The sequence below is a fragment of the Ahaetulla prasina genome, chromosome 1, assembly GCF_028640845.1.
Source record: "Ahaetulla prasina isolate Xishuangbanna chromosome 1, ASM2864084v1, whole genome shotgun sequence".
Lineage (NCBI taxonomy): Eukaryota > Metazoa > Chordata > Lepidosauria > Squamata > Colubridae > Ahaetulla > Ahaetulla prasina.
In genome coordinates, this window is record NC_080539.1 from 280,645,039 (window position 1) to 280,665,988 (window position 20,950).

General features: G+C 36.7%; 1 protein-coding gene across 1 annotated transcript in view; it reads left to right on the forward strand.

The window, feature by feature from the left end:
- KIF18A (kinesin family member 18A) overlaps nucleotides 1-20,950 on the forward strand; it is a 53,252-nt gene that overhangs the window by 19,348 nt on the left and 12,954 nt on the right. The window contains exons 11-13 of the mRNA XM_058160910.1: nucleotides 3,477-3,641; nucleotides 9,742-9,863; nucleotides 11,672-11,910. Coding sequence (XP_058016893.1) covers nucleotides 3,477-3,641; nucleotides 9,742-9,863; nucleotides 11,672-11,910 — 526 coding nt within the window. The remainder of the gene's footprint in view (nucleotides 1-3,476; nucleotides 3,642-9,741; nucleotides 9,864-11,671; nucleotides 11,911-20,950) is intronic.

Genomic DNA, 20,950 nt, shown 5'->3' on the forward strand with positions numbered 1-20,950 from the left:
AGTAGCCTGCAGTACTGCATCTAACCACTGAGCCACCACAGCTTTTAGGAAGCAGGCAATAGGATGCCAGTTCCAAAAAATTCTTGCCAAGAAAACTGCAGGAAGTTGCCAGGAGTCAACACTCACTCAAAGCCATCCACCTCCAAAAAACCAACAAAAATACCCCTCAGAGCATGTGGCTATCCCAAATCCCAAAAATACCACAGCAGGAGCTCCTCCATAACAGACAAAGAAGAAAACAATAAACAAAGTAATGTTGTTATTCCATACGTTGCAGGATTATCGGAAAACCTCAGGGGGCTCTTCAGCCAACACAATATACGTGCACATTTCAAACCCAAAAATACACTAAGGCAGAAGCTTATCCACCCCAAGGGTAAAATATCCAGACACAAACTAAGTAACGTGGTATATGCAGTACAATTCAGTGAGCCATATGCAGATCTGTACATTGGGGAAACAAAACAACCACTTCATAAATGCATGGCACAACACAGGAGAACAAATCCATCAGGACAAAAATCAGCAGTCCATCTGCATTTAGAAGACAAAAGGCACTCTTTCAAAAACAGCCAAGTCCACATTTTGGACAGAGAGGATTGCTAGTTTGAAAGATAAGTCAAACAGGCCACCTATGTCAAAATTGAACAGCCCTCTCTCAACTGAGGGGGAAGGATACAACATCTTCTATATGCAGTCTACAACACAGTCATTTCAACAGTTCCAAGAAGACTCCATACCCATTTGCACTACTCAGGTGACCCTGACAACACAGATAAACCTCCAGGTGGCCTCAACGACTCTCTAAAAGAATGCAAATGACCAGCTGTCAGCAAGGAGTATAAATTCTTCCATTCCCCACCATCCAATCAGACCTGAAGAAGCTTCTTGGATGAGAAGCGAAACGTCTTAAAAGAAAAACCAGAAAGTCCAGTTGCCTCTTGAAAAAGCACCTTTGGGACAACTGACCTGGATGACTGAGAATCTCCAAAGACTCCCCACTCTAAAGTATGTTCTGAGTCAGGAGCTCTGCTTGTGTACTTACATAACATTTTTCTTTTTTATTTATTTTATTTTATTCATTAGATACAGGAAGTCATTCATACAGACAGTTTGTGTAAAAAGCAAGCTGTAAAATAATTGCAAAATTAATGTTTCAAAAGTAGAAAAAAGCCCTTGGATTTTACAATTGTTTGGAAGGTTGATGCTTTAAACAGACAAATCAATGTTTGGGCAATTCTTAAATTAAACAGAATTTATGAAATTTTATTTTTGTGGACATCTGGACATTTTCTTTTAAAGTACTCTGGACTTTTAACTTTTAAATTGGAAATTTTGGTTTTCAGATATCTTGCTAATTATGCAAGATTCTGGCTACTGTTACCCAATTATGTAGTCCGCTTGGGTTGTCTTTCATGCCAGTCCATGTAAAATCAAATTTGATGAGATTCTGATCCTAGCTTTGTTTCTTACTGGTCATTGAGCTTAAATTCTGAAAACTTGTGTCATGAGAAGCATCACTAACACCATTGCGAACTGCTTTCCTTTTTCTGTTCCAATTGCTATTGGCAGTGCTACTTATCCTAGATTTTAGGCAATGAATCACAAGGGGAAAATATTACGCCTAATCAAAAAAATAAAAAGTAATATTCATCTATCAGAATGAATATTGATGGCATGAATTTTTCCCATTGTGAGTGCCTAGGTGGGAAACTATTTCTTCCTGCCTACTTCAGGTATGTTTACACCAAAGGGATTTGAAGCTGTGGTCAAGCAGTGCAATCCTAATTTTTTTTTAATTAATCCCCTCACAGTTCAGGACAATTTACTCATAGGTAGGTGCTGCATTGTTAAGCAGACTTCTTTTTAAAAAAAGTTTTTATTTTAAATGAAAATATTGAAATGAAAGACAGAACACACAACATTCATATACATATCACTGTTTATCAACTATTCAAAGCAGTCCTTTCCTATTGTTTATACATATTTTAATTCTATCTTAGTCTATTTTTATTTATCTACCATTCTTTATTTCATCTACATTTTACCTTGTTGTTCAATTTTCTTATCTTACCTATTTTCTAACCATTCATACCATTTGCTCCAGACCGTATAATATTCTGTATCTTCTTTCTCTTTGATTTCTTTTGTAAGATTTTTTTTAATACCAAAATTTTTTATTTTCTTTTAAGACAAAACACATATAAACATGATAACATTTTCAATCTCAATATTGTGTGTCGGCGGGATGACTACCAATCTCTTGTGCCTTCACAATTTACAAATATCCTTAATTTATCTAAATTTGTATCGTCACCATCTTGTATCCAGAACTTTAAATTAACCAATGGCTATAACCTTTATTTTTCTCATTCCATATGCATATCCGCTAATAAATATTTTATCTGATAACATCATTAATTCTATCGTTCTACACCATTCATTTTAATATTGCAATTTTAATATTTCATTTTAATATTTAAGCAGACTTCTTGAAGACCTCTCCACAGTGTGGAAAATGATTAATTACTGTGATCATTCTTACAGAGTTAGGAATGTTTGTCAGAGATTATTAGGGCAGGCAGTGAGGGAGTCAAGTTTTGTTTCTGTGCATGTGGTGAAAGCAAGGCAACAAGCAGCCTCCCAAGTGCAGCCCTTGCAAATGTTTGTGACATATACAGACAGCCCTCATTTAACAAACATAATAATTGGGGCAGGCGACTTGGCTGTTAAGCAAATTGGTCACTAAGTTGAACTTTGTTTACACAATTACTTCAGCTTTCCTCTTGTTTAGAAACCTTCAAAGGTTGTAAATGGGAGGACTGGCCACAAAAGTTGCTTTCTCATCCTCAATGGAACTGAACTGTCTCTAAATGAGGACTAGCTGTCACCACTGAGAAGAGAAGAACAGCAGCTTCAAGACAGGAATGGGTGTTTGAGTGTATTTGACTACTTTTTCCCCCCTTTTAACCTGCTGTCTTCACAAAACCCATTTAAGTCTGCAGAACCCAGCCTGAAGAAAAAAAATATATATATCTCCCTCTCCCTCTCTGTCTTTGTCTCTCATTTAAGCTCTCAGTATCCTTCTCCATCTGTGGGTCTTCCTCAAAAGATATCCCCCAAGTCAAACTGCATTTTTACTGTGTGTTATTCTGCAATTCAATCCTCTTGGCAATTTGCTGCTCTATTTCATTTCATTTAATAGCAAATCTTCAATAACTGCAAAGGGAAAAAAAAGGGGAGGCTTATGGTCGAGCTGCTGGTTTTTATTGGGTATATATGCAAGATTTTTTTAAAATCTTGTTTTAAAGATTTAATCCCTGTTTTTTAAAATTATATTAATATTTTTATTTGGATCATTATAAAGATAAAATGTATTATCTGAAAAAAAAACAGGGATCAAGCAGTTTATATGCAGATTGTAATTTGCTATTGCTCTGTTTGTTTACAGTAGTAACCCATTAAATCTCTTATAGGCAACTGGCAGATTTGATCACCGGCTTGCTTTACTTAAAAGTCGCCGTTTGCATCTAGAAAAGAAAAAAGAAGAGGAAGCTAAAAGTTTTGAGGACAACACAAATTGGTTGCATAGGTTGGAGAATGAAATGCGCCTCCTGGGTCAAGATGGTCATATTCCTCCAGTAAGCTGCTTCATTCTTTTGATTGATTTTGTCTCAGCAGCAAGTTATTCATAGAATGTGTATGCTGCAAACTCCATACATAGTGATTTATTAAATATATAATAATCAAACATGCATAATAAGTCTGGAAACACCATCGGCATCACCAAAATGCTCCTATCAAGAACGACATTATAGCATCAATATTAAATTATAAACAAGATTCCTTTACCTATCAGAAATAACAGTATAAAATAACTATTGACAATATTAAGAGTAAGTAGTTGTAATATTAACCAAACTTAGCTGATCTTTATCCTGCACTGCATATATTTTTCAATGGGAGAAAATCAGCCTCTTACAACCATAGAAAGCGAGCATTTTTCCACTCATAAATTGGATGTAAACCATTAGTTATAAACAATCATAGGCGTCCATGACTGACTCTAATCACAGCTTTATTTACTTATCCTGAAGATTCTTGCAATGCTGAGTTACAGAGACCAGTTTACTGTCAGAATTTGATGATAGTTTTTGGTTATACTACAGAGTAACCCTCTGCTTATAATACATATTTCAATAGTAATTCTCTAATAGCATCCTGCAAAGGGGCAGGAGATAGCATACGATGACATCTTCCAAGTGTATACTGTATTTTTTTTTTATTCTAAGTGATTTTATTTTATTTTTTTAAGTTTAAAAGAGTATTATATGAATCACTAATTAGTGAGGGACAAGAAAAGTCAGAGCATTGGAACAAATCCCATTGATAAGCAGATTGAAGTAATGCTGGTGTTTTGGATAAGGCATTCTTGAACATGGATACTTGGTTGTAGATTATGAGCATTTATTATATTTGACATAATGAAATAAGCTTCCAATGGGGTCAAATTAATGAAATAAAATTGCAATCCATCCTGCATTAACCATTGTGACTTTTTATTTATCATGTTAGCCCAAACCTTCCCGTCTGTGCCTATATCATATATATAATGCCTGCAGGCAAAGCTACGCCACTGATTCATGTATTGAGCTTATCCTTATTTTTGTAACATATGAATAGAATCTGAATGCTTCCTTTTGAAATAGCCATCAACTCCTGGGTTCATGATTGGAAAGCAATGCTCTTTGAATGTAGGAATTCTCTCTGCATTCTTCTCTACATGCCAATAACTCTTTTCCATGAAAATCTAATGCATTTGACTTCTAACAGTGTCTGTTTAGAAATAACAAAAAATGCAAACTTGGGGTGGGTGCATGGGCAGTACACTGAAATTTACTGCTTAATTGAAGATAAAACGGTGTTTTTTATATACTGGTCTATAATTCAAGAGTTTGGTTTTAAAAATAAATCTTAAAGAAAACATACAGGATAGGAATATAAATTATTGAAAATGAGGCAAGATCTTTTGAGTCAAAATTACTAGAATCTGGCTTTCAATATGGTACTGAATATTTCACCTGTTATTCAAAACAGTAGCTGTTTTAGTTAACTATGACTTATACTTTTGCAGATACTCAGTTTTGTGTGCGTGTGTGTGTGCTTGTGATACAATAAAAACAAAATGCTGTGTTATCAGTATTATGAATATTCAATAAAATACTGTTTTGTTTAGCTATTTGAAAAGTTTGTATTAGGATAGTTTTGAATTTGATTGAATAACAGTTGATTATGGGCTGATTTGCACTAAAACAAAATGTAGCCACGCTAATGATGACTGGCTTTTGGGACTGAAATATTCTTTCTTTTAGGGCTTAGCAGTTTGGAATGCAAAGGTGAAAATGGCAATAATAAACCTTGCAAAAATTAAGGGCTTCTGTATGTTTCTTTAATTTGCCTCTCCCACTCTTGTACAAAAACTGCCTCTCCCACTCTTGTACAAAAAATGTTATAGTGGAGAAAGGGGGCCTTTCCTGCTGAACTTTAGCACGGAAGTGGTTGGGCAGACTGCAGGTTAGTGTACTGGACAGTAGTAATAACCTTGAGGAACAAGGAAATTAAAAGAACAGTTAGATAAAAGAAATTTGAGTCAGCAGTAGAAATGTAATTTGAAAAAGCACCTCAGACTTGTTTCTCCCTGGTCCTCACAAAGTTAACGGAAGTGAGAGAGGGGACGTGTTGAGATTTGCAAGACTTATGTCAGTCCTCCAAGGTAGCCCAGAGTAGGAAACCAATGTCACAAATGCTAATTTTTATTTTATTTTAAGATTAAGTAATAGAATCTTACAAATATGAATGTGCCTCTCTGCCCCGTCTTGGTTGCCATTCTTCCTGTTCTTCAAGGTTAGTTAACTTATTACAATTAGAAGCCAGATGTGTCCCACAAGTCATAGGTTTGCCGACTTGTGCCTACTTTAGCAGAAGGTCTTACTGGAAACTTGGGAATGTTATTCATTAACCAAATAAAGGAAAGAAATGAAAGCATGAGATAGCTTCTCTCCTTGAGTGGTTCTCAATTGGCTTCATGTATCATGCAAACCAGGCGTATAGTGGACTCTTATAATAAACTGCTATCATTTGCTATTCATGGAAAAGTAAAAGATGCATAGAATCGGAATAGCCAAAGTATAAAATATAAGAAAAAAAGAAGCAAGTTGCATTCTTGAAACAGTATTTTCCATATAATAGTCTTTAATGAAGGTTATGCATTTTGTCACTTCTTAACTGGTCAACGGTTTTCAGCATCTAGAAACATGCTAATAAATAGAAAGCACAATTGTTACGATTGTTTTAATGCTGAAAATTCTAATGTATAGTCTTATTGTCCTGCCCTCAGGAACAGGCATCTTCCCCTCTCCAATTCTGAACAGCCCTATCCCCATTTTTAAAAAAAAATTAAAAAAATTAAGAGTTTTTGAGCAGACCTAGGCCGGGGTGAATATCAGAAAGTGCATTACTGAGGAATATTTTGATTCTGTATTTCTGCTCTTTTTGATTTTTATGGGTTTCTTTTTATGGTTCTTATGATATATATTTTTTAATATATGCCATTTTGATATCCCTCACATTTAAGGGGTTATAAATCAATACGTGGTAATAATGCAGGATCCCGTCTGGCTTGGTCAACAAGACCAGAGGTTTAGTCTTCAAGCTTTCAGATTCATGCTGGAACTCATCTTCAGGGAACTTCTTTCTACATTCTGGTAGAGAAAAGTTCCCTGAGGATGAGCTCCAGCACGAGTCCTAAAACTCTGAAGATTAAATCTCTGGTCCTGATAGTCGACCCAGATTGGATCCTGCAACATTATCCTGGGACATGTACATTTGCTTTCATTCATGTGGTAATGATGTTTAACCAAAAAAGACCATGCCGAAGGGTACTCTCCAATATTTTTTCATAATTTTCTACCATCAAGAGCCAGTACTTCCTCTTGCCTTTGTCTAGATGGTTTCTAGGCATTAGCACAGGGGCAGTGTTTTCATTTTTGTCTTGGCCTTCCTTGATTGATTTCCTTGATTTCATCAGTTTACACTCATTTTCTTGACAATAATCCAAGATTTAAGATGGTCTTCATCCCAAGAGAGGACTTCTTTTTTTGCATTTTCATCTTTAAACATGTTTATTTATTTATTTATTTATTTTTATTTATTCATATTTTTATACCGTCCTGTCTCCCTAGGGACTCAGGGTGGTGTACAGCCATCTAAAAACAACATAAATATACACAGTAAAACATTAATCTAAAAAACTTATTAAATAGGCCGAATATTTAAAATAGACATAAATAATAAAACCCCAAGTTAAAACCAAATCTAAAATTTAAACAATTAAAATTTAAGAATCTAGTCCAGTCCTGCGCAAATAAATAGATGTGTCTTAAGCTCGCGGCGGAAGGTCCGAAGGTCAGGAAGTTGACGAAGTCCTGGGGGAAGCTCGTTCCAGAGGGTGGGAGCCCCCACAGAAAAGGCCCTTCCCCTGGGCGTCGCCAGTCGGCACTGCCTAGCTGACGGCACCCTGAGGAGTCCCTCCCTGTGGGAGCGCACAGGTCGGTGGGAGGCATTCGGTGGCAGCAGACGGTCCCGTAAGTAACCCGGCCCTATGCCATGGAGCGCTTTAAAGATCATTACCAAAACCTTGAAGCGCACCCGGAAAACCACAGGTAGCCAGTGCAGTCTGCGCAGGAGAGGTGTTACATGGGAGCCACGAGGGGCTCCCTCTATCACCCGCGCAGCCGTTATTCAATTGTCCTCATAGTTCTTAGCTTTAACCAAATTAGCTCCATCAAGGAACTGAATGACTACAGACCAGTTGCTCTAACATCTGTAGTCATGAAAACCTTTGAAAGGCTAGTGCTTTCCTACCTGAAAACCATCACGAATCCGCTCTTAGACCCCTTGCAATTTGCATACCGAGCAAACAGATCTACAGATGATGCTGTTAATATGGCTCTGCACTACATCCTACAACATCTTGAGTCTCCAAAGACCTATGCAAGGGTCCTTTTTGTAGACTTTAGTTCAGCATTCAATACCATCATTCCAGACATTCTTCTAACTAAGCTAAACCAGCTACAGGTACCGGAACAGACTTGTAAGTGGATCACAAGCTTCCTAACAAACAGGAAGCAGCAGGTGAAGCTAAGCAAGATCACATCAAATACCTGTACAATTAGCACAGGGCCCCCCCAAGGCTGTGTGCTCTCCCCACTTCTCTTCTCTCTGTATACCAATGACTGCATCTCCAATGATCCATTTGTTAAGCTACTGAAGTTCGCAGATGACACAACAGTGATTGGTCTCATTCGAGACAATGACGAATCCGCATATAGACGAGAGGTCGAACAACTAGCCTTGTGGTGCAACCAAAACAATCTGGAACTGAACACACTCAAAACCGTAGAAATGGTGGTAGACTTTAGGAAAAACCCTTCCATACTTCCACCTCTCACAATACTTGACAACACAGTATCAACAGTAGAAACCTTCAAATTTCTGGGTTCTATCATATCGCAAGATCTCAAATGGACAGCTAACATCAAAACATCATTAAAAAGGACAACAAAGAATGTTCTTCCTGCGCCAACTCAGTAAGCTCAAACTGCCCAAGGAGCTGCTGATCCAATTCTACAGAGGAATTATTGAGTCTGTCATTTGCACCTCTATAACTGTCTGGTTCGGTTCTGCAACCCAACAAGAAAAACACAGACTTCAGAGGATAATTAGAACTGCAGAAAAATAATTGCTACCAACTTGCCTTCCATTGAGGACCTGTATACTGCACGAATCAAGAAGAGGGCCGTGAAAATATTTGCAGATCCTCGCATCCTGGACATAAACTGTTTCAACTCCTACCCTCAAACGACGCTATAGAGCACTGCACACCAGAACAACTAGACACAAGAACAGTTTTTTCCCGAAGGCCATCACTCTGCTAAACAAATAATTCCCTCAACACTGTCAGACTATTTACTGAATCTGCACTACTATTAATCGTTTCATAGTTCCCATCACCAATCTCTTTCCACTTATGACTGTATGACTATAACTTGTTGCTGGCAATCCTTATGATTTATATTGATATATTGACCATCAATTGTGTTGTAAATGTTGTACCTTGATGAACGTATCTTTTCTTTTATGTACACTGAGAGCATATGCACCAAGACAAATTCCTTGTGTGTCCAATCACACTTGGCCAATAAAAATTCTATTCTATTCTATTCTATTCTAACCAAATTTAGGCAAGTAATATCCACCATTGTTTCTTTGCCATTAACCAGTTCGGCTGAAAACGATGTGAATTGTCAAAAAAAATTCAAGATATCTGACTTTCACCTCATACGGGGCTTGCCTGATATTACTCAATGTATAACATTACTCAACTTTCCTTATTATATAATAAGGTTCTGAATTATGTAGAAATGTCTCCTATGGTATGGTAATGAAAGTCCAGATGGTAGTCACAACCGTATGGTTGATCCTTTGCTTGTTTTTTATGTGTTACAGAGCTTTGACCACAAGGTCTCATCTACCTTCTGGATTTTTGATCACACTCTGTATAACCTTGGGGTCATACCCATTGTTGAAATAAATGACTTGCATTGTTCTTACAAAAGTTATATTTTGATACTTTTCAGTTGTATAGTGCATAATTTTGATTTCAATTTTAAATTTTTGAAGGATCTACAGAGAGATCTGGAGTGTTGTCACTTGAAATTGGAAATTCAGGATTTGAAAACGCAAATTGAATACATGAAAACAATAGCATCCCAACAAGAACACCAGTATAAGCAGACAGAAAAGTAAGTCTGTAGTAAAAATGCCTCATTTAATTATATTTTCTATTTAAAAATTATTTTGATGCCCATAAAATCAGTAATTATATTAACTTTGTATTTAAAATGGCAATGGATCATTTGGATAGTTTTCTGCAAAAGCTATAAAGGGAGTCGATCTTATTTTTCTTTTAGAAAATTAAAAGCGTCCAATACAGAACATTTTTTGCTCCACCTAAATACGCATGAGGCCAAATTCTTTTGCATGTAGTATAATAATCATGCCCAACATATTAAACTATGCTATGTGACTGTAATATAGTTACATGAGACTTACTGTGACTTGGAACTTGTACTTTCAATTATTGTACAGTCATACTTCAGTACTTGACTGCTTCAAAACTCATTCAATTTGGTACTTGACATGTTCTGAAACGGAAATCTTGTCCCAGTACTCATCTTTCTGCCGATATTTGATGCGCAAGGTAGAAGTTGCTGGCGTTGACTGCCACATGACTCTCTAATTCTTCCAGCCTAAATAAAGGCTTATGTGGTAAGTCACATGGTTTGCTCAGTACTTGTCACTTTTAGTGGAACGAGTTAGTGACGAGTACCAAAGTACCACTGTATTGAGAAAGATGATGTAAATATCCAAGCAGGATAATAATCATTGTCTTAAACTGGAGTAAACTTCTATGTTTTCCTTTAAATATGCTTCTTAGATGGAATTTATACTGTATGTGTGATGAAAAAAAAGTAATGGAAAGAGGAATTTAAGATAATAAAATGCAATTAGTTGGAGTTAATTTAATGTTCAAATAATTTTTTGGAAATACTTATCAAAATCTTATAATCTCTAATAATTTGAAAATCATTTGGAAATAATAATTTATTTTCCAGAAAACAAGCAAAAATAGTTAATATCCTACCTATTTTTTAATCACAAACTTTAATATGTCATAAAAGACCAAAAGTAGCCTTTTGCAAGAAAGTAGTATACTTGATCTATACTGTGATACACATTTTCCGGCATACATTAATATGAAGAAAGTCAAAGCTTCTGGACTTTTCTATTTCTTCTAACAACTCTGGAACTAATTCCAAAGAAGGCATAACTTTAGCCCTTTCCTGGAATTACTTCAGAAACAAAATAAAATGGGTTTTGCAGGTGACCCGTGCAATAGCTTAAACCTGATTTTGTTTGGCTCCAACGTTTTTTCTTAGGTAGGATGATCAAAGAACATATATTCTGGCAAACGAGAGAGTCCCAAAGAAAGATATGTCCCATGAACAAGAAGCAGCTGTAGGTGATTAACCTATGAAACATTGTATAAGAGTTGATTCTGAAACCGATAGTGATTCAAGAGACAATGTGCAAGTGACCAGCTGCAAACAGTTAGTGAAGAGACCAGCCTCCTTGCCACTTCATCAAAGAACTGTTAGAGTAACAGAAAACAACTATACTAATGTACACAGCAGTCTATTGGCTCTAAATTGAAAACAGTTTGGCTGCTGACATTTTTGTAACCTCATTCCATCCAACTCAATAAATCTTGCTAAAGAGAACTCTATGAGAATTTTTTTCCTGGAAAATAATTACTATTGATTTAGGCAGCTGCCAAAGAGGGAGGGAAGGAAGGAGGAAGAGGAAGGAAGGAAGGAGATCTCATCAAAATACCCAACAGTGAAATCATTTGTATCTTTTCCACCTGAATATTTGTATTTCATTTTAATTGTATGTGTGCATGTTTTGATTGTTATTAAATAAAATTAATTAAATTTATTAAATAAAAGATGTTTTCAAGATACTTACAATTTTCTTCTTATTGTTACAGAATCCTGAATTGTTCGCTTCCAATTTTAATAAAACAGTATATTGCTTTAAAAGGGATGAAGTTAGCCAATGGTGTCATTGAGGATGATTTCAGGGAGTTAAAACAGCTCATTCGCAGAGAGAAAGCTGTAATTTGGGCTGACCAGATTGTTGAAGAAGAATCAGATCAAAGTGATCAGCCCATGATGTCTGCTGTCATGTCATTTCCACAGCTTGTGAGCTATCGGAATACTCCCTGTAGTAAGTATCTATATTTTGTATATAAAATGTTGACTTATAGTCACAGAAAATGACCTTATCTCCAAAGGCAGATTTACAATAAAGCCTAACATAACCTATTTTTCTAGAATTTACTGTGGTGTAATCAATTAAATGCAAGGAAGAGAAAATAGGTTTCCAACCTATTAGAAACTTTCATAAAATGAATCTTTCCCAATGTTTTCACGTTGGTCCAAGCCAGCAGAAGCAGAATCTCTGGATAATTGGATAATTAAGTTAGACTATTCAGCTACAGCAGTGTCATGGAGAATACTATTTCATTAATTTATTAAATTTATTTGCTGCCCATCTCGTAACGAAATGACTCTGGGTGGCTACTATTGCTACCACTACTCTGATATTTATATGCATAGGCACATCATAGCATCCAAATAACTTTTCTAAGGTCTTCATGAGTGGTCTACTCTAGTCTCTGACCAATGGTTCATCATTTGTCCAAGAATGAATTTATCCTTTATCTGAAAATACGGTTATAGTACCTATGTCTACACTGCTAAAAAATATCAGAATGGTTATTTCCAATTCAGTAATCTAATGGAAATTTCAGGGTATTCTTTTAAAGCCTTATTTTTATTTTTGAAGTTACTAATCAATTGGGGAAAACAAGTTTTGAATTCCTAAATTGTTTTGAATTCCTGAATTGTTTTGAATTTGGCCCCCAATTGTACCTGATCATTGATTTGGAACCAAGTTGTTTCTGTTTCTTTTTTAAAAAGGGCAACACCTAAAATGGCACGAATTAATAAAAACTGTTTCTGTTTTTTCAGAAAATACATTCCTGAGAGGGTCAAAGTTTGGTAGCTGCCAAAACCCAGCTTATATCTTTAATAAGAAAATGTTTGGGTGGAAATTAATGCAGATCCTCATTGTAGCTTTTTGGTGTTGGGTTTTTGTTTTTGTTTTTTTAGTTTATAATCTTTTCAAGATGTTGAACAGGAAATAGGCTTTGTGCATAGAGGCTTAAAAAAATCACCACCTGTTACACAGTGATCATTATTTCTTACTTTTAAACCCGTATTTCACATGCAGCATCATTTCATTTCATTTTATTTATTAAATTTCTATACCGCCCTTCTCCCGAAGGACTCAGGGCGGTTTACAGCCATCATAAAACAGTATTTATAAACAAACTTAAAAGACAGTATAAAAATCTAATTCTATTTGGCTAATACCAATTAAAAATTATGCTAAAAACAATGATAAAATCCCATTTAAAACAATAGTAACTTAGGCCAACCCTGCTCGGTGAAATAAAAAAGTCTTGAGCTCGCGACGGAAGGTCCGGAGGTCGGGGAATAATCGTAACCCCAGAGGAAGCTCATTCCAGAGGGTGGGTGCCCCCACAGAGAAGGCTCTCCCCCTGGGGGTCGCCAGCCGGCATTGTTTACTTGGCATTTAATTGTCAAAGTAACAGAAATATATTTTCATTTTTGGGCACCAGACTTTTAATTCATTTAAAATATCTGATGCAAAGTAGAGAACACTGGCTACTGGATCAGGAATCCCTGTACTCATTCAGTGTGCTCTACATGGACTACTGCAATGTTCTCTACATAGAGCCTCCCTTGAAGAGCATTCAGAAGCTTCAACTGGTACAGAGTGCAGTGGTGGGGAGAGTCTTTGGCACTGACTGCTGGTCTGCTTCCAAGTGCAATTCCAACAACCAATAGGTATTGGTTATTAGCTATATAGCCCTGCATGTTATAGGTTCAGGTTATTTGAAGAACCTTCTCATCCCTATGGGACAAGCCCGCCCCAGCCATGTCGGTAGAGGTAGCATGCTGCAGATCTTGTCAGTCAAGGAATTCCCATTGGCAGGGTCCAAGAGAAGAGCTTTCTCTGTCATTGCCCCCAGGATCTTTGGAACATCTTGCCCCCCTTGAGGTCAGATTGGCTCCCTCTCTCCTAGCCTTCTTCAAGAGCCTGAAGATCTGGCTCTGTCTGTTGGCCTGGGGCCCTAATGGTGGAATATCATGCTGGAAGTGGTTAATGGACTAATAGTTGATTCAGATCCTCCCTCCGCCTCTGTGTCTTGCTTCCTACCCACTATCTTTTAAATTATAATTTTGTATTTTTTTAATTATAGTTTTGTATTCTGATTATTGTGGTTTTATCCCTTTTAATATTATAAGCTGTCCAGAATTGCTCTGAGCTGAGATGAGTCGCAAATAAATAAATGGTACCATTTCTGGATTGTTCACATCTTGGTCACTTCTCATTGGGATTCAAAATGCTGGTTATTACCTGGCACAGGGACAGATTATTTGTAGGACTGCCTCTCCCTGATGATATCTGACCATTCCATCAGATTGTGTAAGCCTACTCCAGATTCCTTTCGTTAAATGTTACCATGTAGTTGGGCCTAGGAAGTGTCTCTTTTCTGTACCAGACCATATCCTGTGGAATACCCTTCCCCTTAAAGTCTGGCAGGCCCACACTTTTAGCTTTCCAGAAAACAGACTTACTTTCCCCCCAGCAATGATAGAGTAAGGTTGAAGCCCAAGAATTGTATAGATTTGATGTATAGAGATGAGAAGACTGGTTTTCTTGCTTATTGTTTGTGGTTTTATTATTTATGTGAGCCATTCAGAGTTTTGTAAGATACGGGAAGCCATGTGATTCTTTTAAATAAATAAAATTTCAGTTTGATCATATAATATTTGGATTAAAAGAGGAAAGATATGAGTGTGGCTTGCTCCTAAATACAGTTTGATGATAATAGCAATAGTATTTAGACTTGTATACTATTCCATAGTGCTTTACAGCATTCTCTCAGCTATTTACAAATAATCCGGGTTCTCATTTTATCAACCTCAGAAAGATGGAAGGCTGAGTCAACTTTGAACCCTGTGAGGGTGTGGGCAGAGTTAACCTGCAATATTGCATTCTAGCTACTGGGCCACCATAGTTCCTCTGGTCATTTGATAATATCGATGTTAACTAAATGATGATGACTCGAAGACCAGTGCTGGAAAAGGCTTGTAAATTTGCAGTCTAAGAAAACAGACAACCTGGAAGTTTATTTTCAGAAAGGAGAAAATATAAGGAGAATCACTGCTTAGACTTAATGAACTAATGGTTTAGAAAGAAACAATACCAAGTAAGACATTATTTTAACAGGGTTTTTCTCATCTCCTCTTCGCCCTGAAAAAAGCTCTCATTTCACTTATTTTACTGAGTGTGGCATAAATTAGTATACAAGTCAAGCAGATCACAAGCTTTAAAAGGATCTGGCATTTAAGGCTCACGTGTCCAGTTCAGATTGATAGTGTGATCCATGCCCTCTGTGTGTAAACTGTACGTAAGAACTCCACTTCCAACCAGGCATTTACTTGCTTGTATTTCTGTCAGGATGAAGGTTCTTGGCATAGTTTCAGGTATTCCATTTCTTTTCATCCTTACTGTGCATTAGAGGGATAAATCCATTCTTAAAGTCAGAGTAAAGTGTCCATTGCTTCCTTTATAACCAGGAACAAAGCCAATTGTTTTACTGAAGGAAGCTAATTGCTGTGAATTCTGGTGAAAAGCAAAATCCTGATTTTGGACATGGGATCATCTGTTGCTCACTCTTGCTTTGTATGATTCATCACATGCCCAGAAAAATCCTTCCATTTCACTTTCTGCCTTCATTTTTAATAATAATGAAATAGTAGGAACCTGCCATTCTTTTCAATGCAAGTGTTTTCTCTCTTCTTCATGTTGCATTTGTTGCTTTTAAAATGTTACATTGAGGCCACCTGGAGGTTTATCTGTGTTGTCAAAGTCATCTGAGTAGTGCAAATGGGTGTGGAGCCTTCTTGGAACTGCTGAAAGGACTGTGCTGTAGACTGGAGATAGATGATGTTGTATCCTTTCCCCTCAGTTGCCTTGTCATGGTTCCAAGTAATGCTCCCAATCAATTCAAGACTCTGAGGCTGTGGCTTTTCTCAAAGATCCTGTTTATTGGGTACATCATATCGGCATGTTCAAATGTGAAACCAACTCTGAATAATTCCCATGCTTTGGTATAATTAAAGAATAGATATTGTCCACCTCCACTTGTGTCACAGGTTATGTTAACCAACCAAGCAGGCGGTGAACTTCTCGTCACTCCCTCCTGCTATTGCTACGGCACATTCAGCTGACCTTGGTTCTTATGAGCCTTAGCGCTGTTATGTCTGGCACTGTAGATAAAAACATTCTACATTCCTCACATTCCCCCTCCCCATGTGCATGGCAACTTAGAAAGGAAACAAAGTAAAGTATGGCTTCAGCTAAGGTCATTTCAAGAGTTGACATGCCTCTTGAAAAGCACCTTTGGGACAAACATGACCCAGATGACTGAGGCTCTCCATAGACTTTATTCTAATATGTCCAGGTCACATGGGAGGTTTGATTTAGCATAGATTCTAAAAACAACTTGTCAGACATGTGTTAACATAAGTTCTTAATTCTTTTTTTTCCCCTTAAAAAAATTCTACACAGTTATTTTGTCCTAAATTCAATCAAAAGTCTTGTTCTTTTCAATCAAAAATCTTTCTCTTTGACATAAACTCTACACTTGTAGTCTATGAGTGATATTTTTAAATATTTTCACACTTTCCCCATTAGTTGATGTCATGCTTACTCTTGCATTAGTTCCTTATCAATAGAGATTTCTGGAGTCCTAACATGGCATGACTTAAGTATATCTAAAACTTTTTTTATGCATGTATGTGTATTAATTGGAATATTTTGTGTTCAGATTAATTCTGCATGCCAGCCCGAAACTATATCATGTGCATGTTAAACCCACACATGTTTTCTGAAATAATATATGATTATTTATATTTATATATGCGTTCCTAGGAAATAATTAAAAAAACTGCAGCATAATTTGGACAGAACTATTTGCTTTATTGTGTGTAAAAAAAAGCAAATTAGTTTTTTTTATTTATTTTTAAAAAATATCATCATCCTTACCTTTAATGATAAGGTTGGTAAAACAATGATTCTTTCTTCTGGCTCTCTTGGCAGGAGTGAAATGCTACCAGTTCGCACCAGTTCAGGCGAACTGGTAGTATAAAAAAAAAAGCTACAAGTTTATCCGAACCAGTATTTCCGATGATCAGCTGTGCCACACAATTTATATTCGCTAGAAAGCAGGAATTCCTGCTTTCTAGCGAATATAATTTGCGCGGCACATCTGTTCTACTTACCTTCAAACGGCTCCTTTTTCTGCACACAGCACTCATTTGGTGCACAACGCGCATGTGCTCACAGCGTGCATTTGACGTGCACTGTGCATGCGCCCGCATCGAACCAGTAACAACCCGCGGAGGATTTCACCACTGTCTCTTGGTATAGTATAATGTGAAGTAGGAAGCAAGAAAACAAATGCACATTTGTTTTTCCTTTTAAGTAGGTGGCTCGACACCCTTCGATGTTTTTAATTTACAATGTGTTGCCCAGCTTGGTATTAGCTGGCATTCTGGATCAGCTGACTCACGCTATATCTGTATCTCCTCAAATGTGCCTTCTTCAGCTAAATAGCTGAGGCTCATATTGGTCAAGTTTAACAATTCAGTTTAACGATTCAGACTGATCCTTAATGCATAACGACATAAGTTTGTGCACAGTTTATTCTGACCATGACATCCGTTCACATGGAACTTTTTGCACAGACTCATTAAATATGAAATATCACTTTCTGGCATGAAGAAAAAGATTTTCCCGTCTTCACTTTAGGAAAGATGACTATTAAATAAAAATGAAAACTGCTCAATATTTTCTGATCAGATGTCTATAAAGGATTTATTTCAGTCTGAAATTTTATACCCACTTAATAGAACACTCTGACATCTGTTTTTGATTACTTAGTTTCTTTTATTTTCTCGTTTGTTTTATATCCTGCTGGGTTCAGCTAAATAAGAGACTACAAATCCAGCCTCATTCAGCAAGCTAAAGAGCCTAGTGGAATATACTTCTAGATAACCATATCTAATATTCCACTGTCGATGAAGAACAGGTGTTCTTAAGGCATGTTTTCTTCTTGTTATTCAATTCAACTACAATACACAAAGGCTGCTTAATGATGGGGACAAGTTGCTCTATCGCCAATATTTTGACCGGATTTGATTGCAGGATAATTTAGGATACTCCATTTAGCCTATTTGCTGTGGATTTGATTTATATGACACCAAGTAGCCATTTTTAAAGTCCTGGGATTTTCTTTTTCTTACCAGCTTCCATTTCTGCTACAGCAAACCCTTGCAATCTGTTTTTTATTAATGTATTTTAGTACTGTTTGAAATACGGCTCATTGCAATGAGGTTCAGCACATTGTTGGCAATATTTTCTGCTTCTCTGCTTATCTGGTTTATAGTTTGAACACTTACATTTACTGTTAATTTTAAAATGGTTTCCGTACTTTGTGTTGGCAAAGCTTCTAAAACTTGGCACTCACCAAACTGTTTTTCTTTCTCACAGATTTCCTTCCCAGTTGCTCTTAGGGCATTTTGCAGAATGCCCATGCCTTACAGTAAACAATTTTTTTTTAAATGAAAGTAGAGCCTTCATTGTTACAATGCATAAATACAGCCCAATGAGCTGCCAACCACCACTTCTTCCTGAAACACCCACTTATGACACACCATAAATGAATATTTTAAAATCTCAAATATTGAAAGATAGCTCTTTGACAGATTTAATTGAATTACATGGGCAAACATCTTCCTTGACTATCAAAAAAGCAAAAAAGACAGAGGATCGGTTTTTTAAAAAAAAAATCTAGGTTTTTTTTAAATATATAGATATATATATATTTCAGGAAGTAAATAGAAGGCAGATTTTGCGATTAGTAGTTTATAAGATGGGAAATAGTTCCACCGTTTCTGATTATACATTAATCTGAATTATTAACTTGGGGTGAGGGATAGTGGTACCTCCAGTAAATTGAACTTTTTATAGATGGGGAAAGTAGCCAGAGTTCTGTTGCACAGTCATAATAACCATTGGGTTCATCCATCTGCTAATATATAACCCAGATATTCCTACCTTGCTGCAATGGTTTAATACCCTGTTTAATACCCTGCTTGTTGTCAAAATTTAAGACATTGTTGCTTCTTGGTCTTAATAACTAAAATCAAGTGTATTATCTTAACTACTAGAAACTTCCTTGAATTTCTCTGTAGCACTGACTACTGCATATTCATTGTTTGTAGATCATGTCCAAAGTTAGAGTTGTTTCTCTTAGGCTTGGTTGCCACAATTTTAATTTCTACAGTGAGCTTAGGGCTCCTTGTTCTTTATGTTAAACTCAACATTTACAGATTTTGTACATATAACTATTCTGCCCATATATTTCAACCGCTTATCTGGCTGTGCAACATGCATTTATTTAAGCAGTATAATTTTTGAAAAATATTTTAAGAAGGCTATGCATTACTTACCCTGTCTCCCCTAAAATAAGACATCCCCTGATAATAAGCCCAATCAGGCTTTTGAGCGCATGCGCTAAAATAACCCCACCCCTCCACCCCAAAAAATAAGCCCTCCCCGAAAATATTTAACCGCATGTGCAGCCGGTCCCTGCCATTTCCTCTGGTTAGGATTAGGAAGACAGAGCTAGAAATCAGGTAAGATGGCAAGAGGAGCCCGTCTTGCTCCATGTACCCCAAAATAATAACTCATCCCCGAAAATAAGGCCAAGCACTTATTTCGGGGTTCAAAAAAAATAAGACAGGGTCTTATTTTTGGGGAAACACAGTAGTAGATAAGAAAAAGAACACTGGCAGGTTGGGCAGGCTATGGGTTTCGTCAGCCAAGGAACGTTAGCTGGCAGGGATTAGGAGACATGCCTATCTGCTAAAGCCCCTGTCCTCTGGAACATTCTCCCTTCAGAGTTGAGGATGACCCCAACCCTGTTGGCCTTTATTAAGGCCCTGAAGACTTAGCTTTGTACCTGAGCCTGGGAGTGTTGAAGATTCTAATTTACTGGCTATATTTACATCTAGTAATTACATTTTTATTTCTCGGCTGCCATATATATATTTTTATTTTTATTTTATTTTATTATTTTTTAATTTATATCCTGCCCTTCTCCGAAGACTCAGGGCGGCTTACACTGTGTTAAGAAATAGTCTTCATCCATTTGTATATTATATACAAAGTCAGCTTTTATTGCCCCCAACAATCTGGGTCCTCATTTTACCTACCTTATAAAGGATGGAAGGCTGAGTCAACCTTGGGCCTGGTGGGACTTGAACTTGCAGTAATTGCAAGCAGCTGTGTTAATAACAGACAGACTTAGTCTGCTGAGCCACCAGAGGCCCCAAAATTAATATATATTTAATTTTGTACTGTGTTGTAACGATTTTTAATTGTTTTATGTTTGCTTGCTACCCAGAGTCACTTGCTTGAAATGGGGTTGCTATAGAAATTGAATAAATAGATTAAATAAATAAAAAACAGAATATAGTGTTTTGTAGAGTCCTTGGTATTGAGCTTGGTTCTTTGCTTGCAGATGTTTCATAGCCAATTAAGTAGCATTATCAGTTCTAGTGAGAGTGTTTTTTTATCCCCGTTTATATACAGTATTGTTCCCTTGCAGTGTTAGTGAGGATGTAGCTTTCTTCTTTTCTCCTTGATTGTTTGGTATTAATCCTTTTATCTAGCTGTTGCCTGTTTGTTGGAGAGTATGTGGTTTGGTCTTTTTTTGTTTTGTTCGTAGCTTTTTTGTTGTCTGAATGGCATGTAAATATAGTTTGTGTCCGTGTGTCCATTGATGACTGATTTATCCAAATGCCAACCTTCCAAGAACTCCCTAGCATGGGGTCCCAACCTACCTTGGATTGGTCTGGCATGCTTGTAGTTTCCTAATTGAAACTATGGTTGAGTATGTCCATGTGTTGTGATATTAAGGAGTTTCATTGTGCCTTCTGTCTGCTAGATGGTGTTGATGGATAAGCTCTGCTAGTTTTCTTCCTGTCTGTCCTATATAGTAGCTGTTATACTTTTACACTGAATGTTGTAGATGATTCTT